This window comes from Paroedura picta, chromosome 7 (assembly GCF_049243985.1).
Source record: "Paroedura picta isolate Pp20150507F chromosome 7, Ppicta_v3.0, whole genome shotgun sequence".
NCBI classification, from domain to species: Eukaryota; Metazoa; Chordata; class Lepidosauria; order Squamata; family Gekkonidae; genus Paroedura; species Paroedura picta.
In genome coordinates, this window is record NC_135375.1 from 113,284,531 (window position 1) to 113,298,327 (window position 13,797).

General features: G+C 51.4%; 1 protein-coding gene across 4 annotated transcripts in view; it reads left to right on the forward strand.

The window, feature by feature from the left end:
* Window positions 1-8,251: 8,251 nt before the first annotated feature.
* The window catches only part of VCL (vinculin), a 78,566-nt gene continuing 73,020 nt past the window's right edge, over window positions 8,252-13,797 (forward strand). For 3 of the 4 annotated variants that reach the window (XM_077345980.1, XM_077345982.1, XM_077345981.1), the window contains exon 1: window positions 8,252-8,555. In XM_077345980.1, coding sequence (XP_077202095.1) covers window positions 8,388-8,555 — 168 coding nt within the window. In that variant the 5' untranslated portion in view covers window positions 8,252-8,387. The remainder of the gene's footprint in view (window positions 8,556-13,797) is intronic. The other variant, XM_077345983.1, reaches the window with a different exon arrangement.

Sequence of the window (13,797 nt, forward strand, 5' to 3'; positions counted from 1 at the left end):
AGAAGCAGGCAAGCAAACAAGCTGCACATTCAGAGAACTTGGGACACAAACTGTTATAACGTTCCAAGAATCATTAATTGCTCATTTAAAACAAAGTGTAAACGCCACAAGGCAAAGGGAAGGGCCGCTGCAGGGGAGACGTGGCGAAGCCCCCCTCTGCTCCTGTGTTGGCAACTGCAGCCGTAGTTGTGGGGAAACTGCACACCCCACCAGTCTGGGGTGGGGAGAATGCCCAAGGCACCTTGAGACCCCTCCCCCACAAGGACCACCGAGCAGGAGAGGCCTTCAAGGAAGCAGAGAAACGATAACGTTTTTAGCCAAGCGGTTGACTCCGGCCATGGTGTGTTTTTTTAACAGTTGTGTCGCTGTGCCCAGCTGTGCAAAGGCCAAGCCGGAGAGAGAGTGGTTTGGCTGGTGCGATTAGAGCTGAGAAGGGGGTTGCCCTCAGCCTCCTGGATGACTCAGGAGTTTATATTTGGCCTTCTATTGATTTCCTGGCCTCACCACAGCATGTTTTGTGCTCTCCAAACGTTCCTTGGATCCATCCTCATGGGCTTTTGGGTCCAGGACAGATCACGCCTTGGGGGGGTGGGCAATAAAAATATTTTTGATTGTAGATCACTTGACCCACAGAAAGTGGGGGGAAAAACGGCTGACGTGGGGCTTCTTTCTGGTGTTGCTGGCAGCCAGGGGGTTGCATTACACATTTGTCCTTCTGCTTAAAAGTTGGGGCTCCCCTCTGTTCTCAGACCGGCCTCACTGCCTGAGCCCCTGTATCCTGCCCCTCCCCCCACGGCACATACTCTGTCCTCCCTGGACTAGGTTAATTTGCTGTGCGACAGCCTTTCCGACCCTGGCCTCTGAAGTAACCCAGCCACTTGGAATGGGATTCTGACCTAGGGCCGGCCAGCCCGTTTCTCCTGCTCTGTCCTGGGGCCCTTTCCGTGAGAACTGCAGCCTATATTTTTATCTTGCAAACAAACCCCAAAATTTAGGTGGCTGGCAATGGTAGGAGAAGTTACGTGGAGACATCAGGAAAACTGATTCTATCTACCATATAATGCCACGAAGCCCACCCAGATCTTTGTGGCCGTATTCTTTCAGTCCACAGAGCTTCCTCCCACTGAGAAGTGGGTTGTGTCAGTGGCCACAGAGTTAGGGATTTTCATTCCGTCCCCAGTTCTGCTCCACCAGGGGACATGCAGCCAAATGCGCATTTAACCCTCTCTGCGAGGCACTGCTTTCAACAGACTGCACCTGTGTTCAGCGCCATGAGCATATAGCCCATGTGCTCAGATGCACATCTGGAGATGTGGACCTCATAGAGGTCTGCACTGCAGTGCCTTTCTCCCACCAAAAGTCACATTTGAATACTGTGAGATTCTTGCCAATTTCCCCAATAATTTGACCCGAGCAGAAGCAAAGAAGTCTGTATTGACAGGTTTCGGAATCGATGACAGGCACACTCCAGGCCAGGCAAGACCATGTAAGCCACTTTGAGACTCCTTCGGGTAGAAAAAAGCGGCATATAAGAACCCAACTCTTCTTCTTCTTCAGTAATATGAGGGCTCTCTCAGCCTCACCCACCTCACAGGGTGTCTGTTGTGGGGAGAGGAAAGGGAAGGTGACTGTGAGCTGCTTTGAGACTCCTTCAGGTAGAGAAAATCAGCATATAAGAACCAACTCTTCTTCCTTCTTCCTCTTCTTCTCCCTCTTCCCCCTGCCCCAGCCACCCTCCCCACACAAACCCTGGACAAGCCTTTCCTTCCCAAAGCTCACAGTTTTAGGCAGAAAAACAGAACCTTTCAATAATGCTGCAGGAAATGAATATTCTCCAAGGAGCATAAATACTAACAAGCAGGCTTGCCTAGCTAAGGCAGCAGCGGAAATGCCAGGGACCCCTTCGAAACTCCCCCTCTGCGGACTCTTGGGGGCCCACAGACCCCTGGTTGAGAAAACTGATGTAGACAAACTGGAAAGTTTCCAGAGGAGGGCTATGAAGATGGTGAGGGGTTTGGAGACCAAGTCATATGAGGAAAGGCTGAGGGAGCTTGGCCTGTTTAGCCTGGAGAGAAGGAGATTAAGAGGTGATATGATAACCATCTTCAAATAACGGAAGGGCTGTCATATAGAAGATGGAGCAGAGTTGTTCTCTTTTGCCCCGGAGGGACAGACCAGAACGAATGGGTTGAAATTAATTCAAAAGAATTTTCAACTAAACATCAGGAAGAAGTTCCTGGCAGTTAGAGCAGTTTCTCAGTGAACAGGCTTCCTCGGGAGGTGGGGGGTTCTCCATCCATGGAAGGTTTTAAGCAGAGAAATGACAGAAATGCTGATTTTATGAACTTAGGCAGATTGTGAATGGGTGGTCAGGATGTGCCAGTGTTTGTCTCTTGTGGCCCTTCCTTGCATATCCAGGGAATTGCTGATTGCCACTTTGGAATCAGGAGGCGAATTTCCTCCAGGCCAGACTGACCAGGAATTCTGTGGGGTTTTTTTGGTGGGTGGGCATCATTTGGGCATGGAACTGAAGTTACTGTGGGTAGGCAGGTAGTTGTGAATTTCCTCATTGTGGATGACCCTGGAGTGTCTCTGATCTTCCATACTGGAATGTGGATCTGGATCTGCACCCCTGCACATTAAACTTTTTACAGGATTACCACTTGGTACTCATACATTTTATACATGCAGTGGCAGCAGCAGAATTCCCTATAAAATAGGTGTTTGCAACGGCCAGAGAACATCTGTTTCCCATCATCTGAATCTATATGAGCACAGTACTGTTTTGAACAAGGAAGACAGAACTGACCTTTAATTCCAGAAGGTCAGGGAGAGATCGTCATAATAAGGTTTGCCTAATTCCCAGCTAGGAAGGAAGCTGCCAGATGAGGAATTCCCAGCAATGCTTGGGTGTCTTTTGCAGACATTGTGCATGAAGCAGGTGGTCATGCTACAAACCATAAGATGCAAATAAGTAATTATGGGGGGGAGGGGAAGGGAGCATTGTACATATTGGTTAAACCCCAACCCATGTGGAATTTCTAGGGCAACCCTAAGCAGAGTGGTGCCCTTCTGTCTTTACAATTGCCAATCAGATGCGCAAATGCTCTACAACAGGGGTGGGCAAACTGTGTCCTTCCAGATGTCCATGGACTACAAGTCCCATGAGCCCCTGCCAGCATTCGCCCCCTACAAACTCCAGTTCCCCCCCTACAAACTCCAAAAGAAGCACTGAGCTCTTTAAAGCATATTTAAATTACTTTCCACCATCTTTCCTCAAGCTTGTGATACCTTTCTTCACAAACAGCCTTAAATCCAGCAATAGATTCCTGTTTGCCTGACAAAAGGTTTAATAGGCAGGTAAAGAGGCCAGAAGTACTGACACCAATCGCCAGGAGTAGAAATGTATTGTAAACAAGGTAAAAAGTCCAGTGGCACCTACAACTGCATATTGGCCGAGAGGACAACCTGCTCCACCAATCGCCAGCTAAAGAATAAAAACAAGAGGCAGGGAAAAGAAATCCCCCATGGTTCTCAAACAGGAGGGCTGTCCCCCTGGGACACCTGCAAGAGTTCCTGTTCTAGGGTGCCAGCTCCAGGTTGCGAAATCCCTGGAGATGTTGGAGGTAGACTTTGAGGTGGGTGAGGTTTGGGGAGCGGAGGGGCTTCAATGGGACGCGAGGTCACAGAATCCACTTTGAAAGCAATTGCTTCACCCAGGGGAACAGGTCCCTGTCTTCTGAATTCTCTAGGCACCACCTAGAAGTTGGCAGCTCTAAATAAATGTTGCTCATTTGGGCAGGTGAGACTGACCCTCACACTGGCCAGGGTTGGCCACATGTGGCAGAAGAGTGGCTGGAGTGGAGCGTGGGGAAGGAACCGTGCTTCCCACCAGCAAGAAAACCTGCCTCCGCTGTATGTCAGGATCCCAGACCCCACTCTGCCCCCCTCCCCACATTAGGAGTGTAATAAAGGGGAGGAGTCCATCCCTCCCAAAACTTATGGAGTGGTGTCTGCCGCCGTCGCACCTGCCCACCCATCGACTACTAGCCCGTGCCTCCCCAGCCTGCAATGCACAGAGCCAGAGTTTGACAACTCACCACCTGCCCCCCCCCCAAAAAAATTACCTCCTTGCTGCAGGAGACTGCACATGGAGGATGCGGTTATGAGACTGGGACAGAGAGTAGAAGCCTGAAGACCAGCAGGTGACCCAGGGCCCGTCACTCTCAGCCAAACTACCTCATAGGGGTGTTGTGAGGCCCAAGTGAGGAAAGAAGAATCATGCATGTCGCCTACAGCAGTTTTGGAGGAAGTCTGGTGGAATAAAATGTGTGTGTGTGTGTGTGTGTGTGTGTGTGTGTGTGTGAGAGAGAGAGAGAGAGAGAGAGAGAGAGAGAGAGAGAGAGAGAGAAGGCTTCAGCACATTCCACGCATGCTGCACAATGAACAGGTTGTAAGTAGTATTTGACTTTTCACCCTGGAAGACCCAGTGGCAAAGTGCACTGGAGGGGATTCTGTGCCTGTGGAAATGCCTAGTTTTGCTCAGGAAATTGGGAGCCTCCTTCACAGAAAGTGGCCCCCACCCGTGGCTGCTGCTGGGTGCACAGGGCACACAAAAAAGCCCCCTTTGCTCCAGGTGGCAGTGGTGGGACAGACAAAGCAGCCAGCGTTACCTGTAAGCAGCATGCCGGGACCCCTTGTCCTGCGGCCAAAGCTGATGGGTACAGCTCTCGGCTCAACTCAGGGTCGCCATGGTGACCTGACACAAAGCAGGGCCACCCCACTCACCTTCACTGGGTGTTTTGTTGCACCACAGATTCCAAGACACCCCTTTTCCATGTCACCCAAGAGGAAAGGGACTCAGCGATCACAAAAGGCAGGCAGGGCTGGCCAAGAGGTGTCGGCATGAGCCATCCTGGGCACGGAAGCCCACCTGTCTTCCATGAGGCAAGTATAGCTGAGGGTCTCTCAGCCCAAGTGAAACAGCCATTTGAATACCTAAACAGGAGGAATCTCCCCTGGAAAGCTCCATTCCAGTGTGGCTCAAGTCTTGAATAAAATGCGTGCAGATGGGCCACTATGTTGGTTTGAAGCAACATAAGGAAGTTTGAGTACCAGGGGCATCCTTAAGACCAGGGGTAGTCAAACAGCGGCCCTCCAGATGTCCATGGACTACAATTCCCAGGAGCCCCCTGCCAGCGAACGCTGGCAGGGGGCTCCTGGGAATTGTGGTCCATGGACATCTGGAGGGCCGCAGTTTGACTACCCCTGCTTAAGACCAACAAAGTTTTATTCTGGGTAGAAGCTTTTGCAAGCACGCACAACAGCTTATACTCAGAATTAACCTTTGTTGGTCTTAAAGGTGCCCCTAGACTCAGACTTTGTTCTAGTAAAAATAAAATGCATGTTTGCATTTATGAGTGAAGGTGTTGCTTGCATCATTTTGGCTGGAGGCAGGCAAACCTGGACTTCTCCAGGCCCTGGGGCAATCCTTAATTTCCCGAGGGCTTGGAAATCTGCCAGGAAGGTTCATTTCCTTTTGGGCCCGAAGCTTCTTGTTTAATTAATCCACAGAAAGAGAAGCCGGACTGGTGAGGAAATACAGTCTCTGCACACGCTCAAAATGATCGTTTTTAATTTACCCTCCCTTGGATTGAGAACAGACTGTAAGGACAGTCATGGAAACCATGGCTTCTTCTTAACCAAATCAATTGATGCTTTCTGCGAAAACGAGTATCCAAAGAGAACTTTTGGAAGAGCTCTCTCCCTCTCATGTAGATTTCTTCAAAGGCAGACAGAGAAAGGGAAGTGGGTGGTCATCAGCCACTCCCTTCCTGCTGCGGTGCTTGCGGTTTGTAAACAGACAGCACAATTCACCAAGCCGATTGTAGCTAACTAAACACCAATGTCTAAAAATGAAATCCTGCACTCAGGACAGTAGCACAGGACAGTTCCATTAAAATGGGCCGAAAGAGGCAGTGATTTGCCCGTTGTTGAAAAAACCATCTCTGGACCTGCAAGAAGGACAGATTCAAATGAGTAGCCGTGTTGGTCTGAAGTAGCACAATAGCACCTTTAAGACCAACAAAGATTTATTCAAGGTGTGAGCTTTCGAGTGCAAGCACTCTTCCTCAGACTTGCACTCGAAAGCGCACGCCTTTAATAAATCATTGTTGGTCTTAAAGGTGCTACTGGACTCTGGACCTGCAAGAGTGCACCTTGTTCAGGACTTGGTGGCCTGGGAGGGCCTGCCACTCCATACCATAGTTGACGAACTTTCCATAGAATTTTCTTGGCAAGAAAGAAGAGGCGTGTTGCCATGTCCTTCCCTGTGCCTCTGTATTTGGCCTATGGGCTGTGAGCTCCGCAGTTCACCCCTTCACCACGATTGAGGAATACAGTAGGACTTCAAGGGGGGGGATCATCATCATAGTTAATAAGATTATATTTGGAACTCTGTTGAAACAACTATTGTTACTGTTGTTTTACTTAACGTTGCTACTGAATCGTATTATCGGCTGGATCCAGGGGCTCCTGGGAATTGTAGTCCATGGACATCTGGAGGGCCGCAGTTTGACTACCCCTGGTCTATGCATTGGGAAGTGTGATGTGGAAATCGGGAGGGCAGCCCAGGCCGGAGGACAGCTTGGAATGCTCCTCTGCAGACTCAGTGGGGGTGGGGAGCGGACTGAGCCATGGGCCTGAAAGAAGTGCCCAGGGTGTTGTCAACAGAGGAAAGACCAGGGGGAAACGGCATCACCCCTGAAGAGCCCGGCCTATCCCAAAGGGCTCCTGACCGGGCCTGTGCCAGTGGGCATGGCAGCCAGCACTGAGCCCACGGCCAAGGGGACACTTGACCAGGCTCTCCGATTGCCAGGCTCAGTTCTCCCACAATGGCAGCTGATATCCTGGAGAGAACGGCAGCTTTGGAGGTGGGCTTGATCTCCTGCTGTGGCCCCCTCCCCTCCCCTCCCCTCCCCACGATCCACCCCCCAAACCTCCAGTTTGAGAGCCAGTTTGGTGTCGTGGTTAAGAGTGCGGACTTCTAATCTGGCATGCCGGGTTAGATTCTGCGCTCCCCCACATGCAGCCAGTTGGGTGATCTTGGGCTCGCCACGGCACTGATAAAACTGTTCTGACCGAGCAGGAATATCAGGGCTCTCTCAGCCTCACCCACCTCACAGGGTGTCGGTAGTGGGGAGAGGAAAGGGAAGGGGATTGTGAGCCGCTTGGAGACTCCTTCGGGTAGAGAAAAGCAGCATCTAAGAACCAACTTTTCTTCTTCAGTAATCTCAGGGCTCTCTCAGCCTCACCCACCTCTCAGGGTGTCTGTTGTGGGGAGAGGAAAGGGAAGGCGATTGTAAGCCGCTTTGAGACTCCTTCGGGTAAAGAAAAGCAGCATATAAGAACCAACTCTTCTTCTTCAGTAATCTCAGGGCTCTCTCAGCCTCTCCTCCCTCACAGGCTGTCTGTTGTGGGGAGAGGAAAGGGAAGGGGATTGTAAGCCGCTTTGAGACTCCTTCGGGTAGAGAAAAGCAGCATGTAAGCACCAACTGGTTGTCTTCTAGGAATTTCCTAAACTGGCGCCGGCAAACCTTCCATGAGCCACGGGTCCACTGTGTTCCTTGGGGTAGCTGAGCTCCTCAGGCGGTGGCATAATTCACATCCAGGGGCCCTTTTGCCACCGCAGCCTACCTTGTGGGGCTGTTGTCCCGCTAAGAAGGAGGAGGAGGGGAAGAGGCCGGGCTAACCTTCTGTCCTCCTCCCAGGAAGGAGAACCGTGACGGAGAGGGCAGCAGCCGGAGGCGGCGGACAATCTGCTCCTCCCTCATTCCGCGCCCCGGGAAGGCGGGAGGAAGAGCCCGCGGTGCATTCATGCATTTATTCGTGCATTCATGCATGCTGACATGCATGCGGGGATCGGGTCCCTAGATTTCGGCAGGGGGGGTGTCCTCTCGTGGCCCGCCTCCCCCCGCTAAGGAATCCTCCCCCCCTCCCTCCGCCCGTCCGAAGGCTCCGGCTTGCCTGATCTCCTTATATGGACACCAGAATGTCTGACGTCACCGCAGGGTTGGGAAAACCGACCTCCCTCCGGGCCGGGAAGAGGGAAGGCGGGGGGGGGGGAGGAGGGGGAGCTGGAAAGGGGCCGAGGCGTTGGAATGCGGACAGGCAGGGCGCTCAGCCAATGAGAGCGAAGGCTGGCACTTCCCGATTGGCGGGGCAGCGGCTGCGGGCGCTATAAGGGCCGGGGGCGGGCCGGGGCTCGGCCGCTCGGGCTGGCCGCGGGAGGGGCGTCGGGTCGATCCGGGCAGGCGGCGCGTTCGAGTCCCGGCGCCGGCGGGTTTTGCTAGCTCTTCTCCGCTCTCCGCGCCTCCCCCGCCGCCACCATGCCGGTCTTCCACACGCGCACGATCGAGAGCATCCTGGAGCCGGTGGCGCAGCAGATCTCGCACCTGGTCATCATGCACGAGGAGGGCGAGGTGGACGGCAAGGCCATCCCGGACCTCACCGGCCCCGTGGCCACCGTGCAAGCCGCCGTCAGCAACCTGGTCCGGGTGAGTCCGCGCGGGGAGAGCCGGCCTGAATGCCTGCCTGCCTGCCGCCTCGCCCCTCCCGGCCGCCCTCGGGCGCGCCCAGCCGAGAAGGGGAACGCGAGCGGCCGCCCGTCCCGCCCCGTCCCGTCCCTCGCCCGCCTTCCCGCCGCAAGCCCGTCCTGCCGGGCAGGGGAGCCGCCTGGAGGCGCTTCGGGGACTGGCCTGGGCGGCCGGCCGGCCGGCCGGAACCTCTCCTTCCCGGGCCCGAATTTCGCCTCGGGCAAAACTTAGGCGCTCCGGAAGGCGCCGTCGGGCCACCCTCCGGGATGGCAGCTTTCCTTCGACAGCAGGCTGCGTGCCGCTGGGCCCTCCGGCAGCTCCCCGAGAACTCTCTTGGAAATGTGCCCTCAGGCGCCCTGCCCGCAGACAGGTCCTAGGGGGAGCCCTCGTAGAATCATAGAGCTGGAAGGGACCTCAGGGGTCATCTAGTCCAACCCCCTGCACTATGCAGGACACTCACATCCCAATCGCTCATCCACTGTCACCTGCCACCCCCTTCAGCCTTCACAGATTCAGCCTCTCTGTCAGATTTCTACTGAATTAATTTCATCCCATTGGTTCTGGTCCCTCCGGAGCAAGAGAGAGAGTGATTTTTTTGCGTGTGATTTTTTTTTTTTTTTTGCGTTCATGGTGCGGCTGTGAAACCACATCCCCTGCAGGCAAAACCAAACTTTTGCTCCAGTGCGGTGTTGTGGTGGTGTGGTTAAGAGCCACGACTTCTGATCTAGCCAGCTGGGTTGGATTCCCCACTGCTCTGCTACATGCAGCCGTCTGGGTGACCTTGGGCTAGTCACAGTCCTGATAGGGACTGCTGTGTGAGACCAACTCTCTCTAAACTCTCTCTGCCCCACCTGCCTCAACGGGATGTCTGTTGTGGGTCTGTGTGTTTCAAGGAGGTGCATTCAGCCCCAGCACTGGAACATGGCTTGGTGGTGTTGATGCTTTTTTTTAAGTCTCTAAACCCCACCCACCAACACCCCTCATTGTTATATCTTGGCAGCTTAAGGTGGGAATTGGAGGGCAGAGGGTAGGGCAGAGCCATCCTCTGCCAAGCCTCACCAGAGGCAAAGAGCTGCTTTGGGGTGAGTCATCCCCTCCTCTGATCTGCTCTTTTAAGGAGGTCTCAGTGGGCTGGCTATCCAAGGCTGGGTAATTGGGATCTGGGAGCCCCAGGTTCAAATTTCCTATCTGTTGTGGGAGAGAAGCTCTGGGCCAGTCCCCCTCCCAGCCTAGCCTATCTCACAGGGTTGTTGTTACGAGGATAATGTGGAGGAGGGGAGTGTGATGTCAGCCACATTTTGTCTCCTGTGGGGGGCATGGGTGGGGCTATAAATGGCGTAAATAAGTCATCTTGTAATTTGACTCTGAGGCAACTGGGTTCCCTCCATGGGCCAAGGGTGGTCTCTGTGCTTCTGAGGCTCCAGCTCTTGCCTCCTCCATGCGGTCCGTGTGCTCTTGGGGCTGAAGCACAGATGTGCTGGGAAGGAGGAATCCACACATGGCTACCCATTTGTTTATTCGATTTTTAGCCTGCCACTCCCACAAGGCTCATGGTGAGTTACAAGTAAAAACCCCGGATAAAATTTCCCCTAAAATATACAGTCTAAAATCTCCTATATAATCCAGGATGTAATATATATAATGTCATATGGCGGCTTAAAAACAACTAACCCCCCCTTAAAATAGCGCCTCTGGGGGGTGGACACGGGAGAAAGATCTCCAGTCACCAGTAGGATGGTCCAGGACAGGGGTCCAGATCACCCTTAGTGCGCCAGCCTCAACTATAGACTTGGCGGAAGAGCTCCGTCTTGCAGGCCCTGCGGAAGCTCGGAAGCTCCCACAGGGCCCGCGGCTCTTCTGGGAGCTCGTTCCACCAGGTAGGGGAGCTGTCTAGCAGCCAGTGGGGGGTGGGGGGTGGGGTGGGGTGGGGAGGCTGCTCCCCCATCACCTGACCTGGCCTCATTCTGTGCCTCTCGGGGACCTTTTCTACTAGCATGCTGTCCTGGAATGGCTAGGCATGTGTGCCAATATACCTGGAATCTGCCCCCCCCCCTCCAATAGGCCCAGTAGACGGGATACTGCAAGCTTAAATCATGCTGAACTGCATTAATGTTTCATGTATTATAAGTGGTGATGATGATGATGATACTGAAGCTAGAACCCGGCCTGAATCCCTGGACTTTGGCTTAATTTCTTTGGGGTTGGCTTCTCTAACCGTTACCGTTTGGCTGTCCTAAACCGTTCTGGAAAGGTTTCCTGAATGGCTTGGGAGTTAATTAATTTTTATTAAATATATATATATATATATTCAAAATCTGTTAAACATCTATTGGGTGAGATGACCATACATGGTCATGTTGACCCACTTCCCCCTCCCAAAATGGCCAGTGATGGGGGGGTGGGAAGGGGAGGAGCCCTGAGTGGGCGTGGACACAGCTATGCTCCCCAACCCATTTTCTTCAAAGTGGAAGTCCGCTCTGAGCCCAAGTGTATTCTCATGTGTCTCACGGAATGTGCCTCCACATATTCTAAACTGGGGGCCCCCAGGAGATATATTTGGATACTTTTCATTAGTGTGGGAGCCTCTCCATTCATCTTGTTTACCCCCTTATAGTCCCCATTATTACATCACACCAGAGAGTGCATTTAAATTTTTGATCACCGAAGAAGACCCCAAGGGGGGTTAAAACGTGTTTGGTTATCTGTTTCTTGTCACTTATCCATGTGTTAGAAGGTTTTGGATTTGTGCCAAAGTGTGTGATAGATGTTGTTGTTTTAAAGTTTTATTATACACACATGTGTTGAAATATATATTTGCATTTTAATATCATGCCAATAAACTCTGAATCTGAATATTAATATTTAATAGATATTCTGCTGCTCAGCCTTTTAGGTTCCTAGTCCTCAAAGCTAGATATGCTGTGAAAATGTCAGTCTTAGAACTTAGTTCCCCCAGAGTGGTTTTAAGCAAGAAGAAGAAGAGTTGGTTCTTATATGCCGCTTTTCCCTACCCGAAGGAGGCTCAAAGCGGCTTATACTCGCCTTCCCATTCCTCTCCCAACACAAACCTAGACTGGAGTCCACAGGTGTTAGTTCACCTGAAAGGGAGCATCTCTCCCCACACATATGGGGAACAATGAAGCATTTAAGCATTTTCCCCAAAGGGCTTTCCAGGTATTGTAGGTAATGCCCTGTGGCAGCATACAACATCTGTTATTTAGATTTTATTATTTAGAATGGCTGAAATGTTAGATAACAGGGCTTTGTTCAGAAAGGACTGTGGTTGAGCCAGACAATAAAACTCTGTGGACTGTGATGCATTTGTACCTACAACTTTTAGTGGCATATAAAATACAGTTTTGGCTTAGTTTTGAACTGGGGGCATAGAGCTAGATTTACAGTTCAATCCCAAACAGAGTTACACCCTTAAGATGTCACTGTTCAAGTGTTTCATATTAGAATAAATAAATCATTCTCTACAAATCCATTTTCATTGCAGGCACTTGTGATTTAGCAAGGGAATGGCGTCTAGTCTGAATACGTTCATTCATTTTTCCTCCCAACTCTTTGCATGGTTAAAGCAGCGATTTAGTGCTGCATGTTTTGTGTGGGCAGTGGAAATCCCCTGGGAGTTGGTCAAGTACAGCCAGTAAGTGGAATTGAGGGAATATAAGAGGGAATCTCATGGTCACAGAATCCTGGCTGAATTAGTGATACTTTTTATTTGTGAACATATTTGGTAGGACCCAGAGCATTTGATGTATGTGCTGCTTGTATATGGTGGACTTGCATACAGTGGCAACTGGCCCTTAGGGTCTCCTCCCATTTGTGTGTGCAGAAATGATTTGACTTATGCATGTGGAGGGGGCAGATTTGAACCCAGGTCATTACTTAACTTTTTTGAACAGATATTGTTTTGGAGTTAGCAGTCCCCAGGTAATTTTTGAACATGAATTACTTGGAAAAATTCACGCTGAATATTCAAGAGATTGCTAGCAAAACGAAAGCCTGACAGTACGTAGCCATTCCAGAAGGGTGGCAAAGTTAGTAAATCGCAGCAAAAATAAACCTGTGTTTTCTGGTATTGTAGGAAACTAGCAGTGTTTTATTACAGCAGAAACTTTCCTGGCTTAGAAACCTCAAAGCTTTGGGGTTGTCTAAGCCATTTTTCTGCCAGATTTAATTGACTCATTCTAATTTAAGATTAGGGCAGCTCACCTTTCTTAGTGCCACTGACTGGAAAGAAAGATGGGTCATTAAAAGAGTCCTGTCACTTTAAGAACACCCAGGCCTTGGCTGCCGAATTGCAGCTGCTTTATTTCTGTAACAACATGGAGGTGGCTTCAGTACAGAATGGTTGCCCCGGGCAAGGCCTTGACTACGAGCAACTGGAAGAAAACTTAATCAACCTCCCCCCCCCCCCCCACACACACACGCCTGCCAATTGTCTCTGCACAGCAGCTGAGAAAATGAAGCTCCCTGCAGAAGTGGGGGCGGGTGGGGGCTACCCACGGAGAACTGTTTTTTAGAGTTACACTCCTGGGACGCTGGGGAGGAGGTGGTGGTGGTGGGGGGGGGGAACACACAGATGGACGGGCTATTCCAGCTCTACATTCTCCGTAATTTCCCATTGGAGGCCCTTTTCTTCCAAGCCCAGGGTCAGGTCCCATGGAAGGGACTTTAATAAGGCCAAGCCCATTGGCTTAGATGCTGCACCAGAAGCCATATTCTTGCTGGCAAGGGCTCATGGGAATTGTAGTTCATGGACATCTGGAGGGCTGTAGTTGGTCTACATCCTTCTTCAATTGTGATACCTAAAACTGAACACAGTACTCCCCCCCCCCCCCAATGCTGTCTCCCCTGCAATTTCCATCCCTGTCTGCGGGGGCTGTACCAGAATCCGGAGCATGAGATCTCCAATCTCAGATGGGGAGCAGTACAGAAGAGGTGGTGAATCAGGCTTTGCTTGGGTCTGGGGGGAAAGTCAGGGATTTCTCAGTTGCAGAGTCTGAGGGGGCGGGGGAACGGGAGAGATGTGTCTGAAATTATGCATGGGGCAGCTAGGGCAAACAAGGAACTTTTTCTTACTTTTCCAAAATAAACTAGGACTTGAGCGCACCCAATGAAGCTGATGGGCAGTAAATTCAGGATGAACAAAAGGAAATATGTCTTTAAGCAGATAGTGATTGAAGTGCCTGAGTAT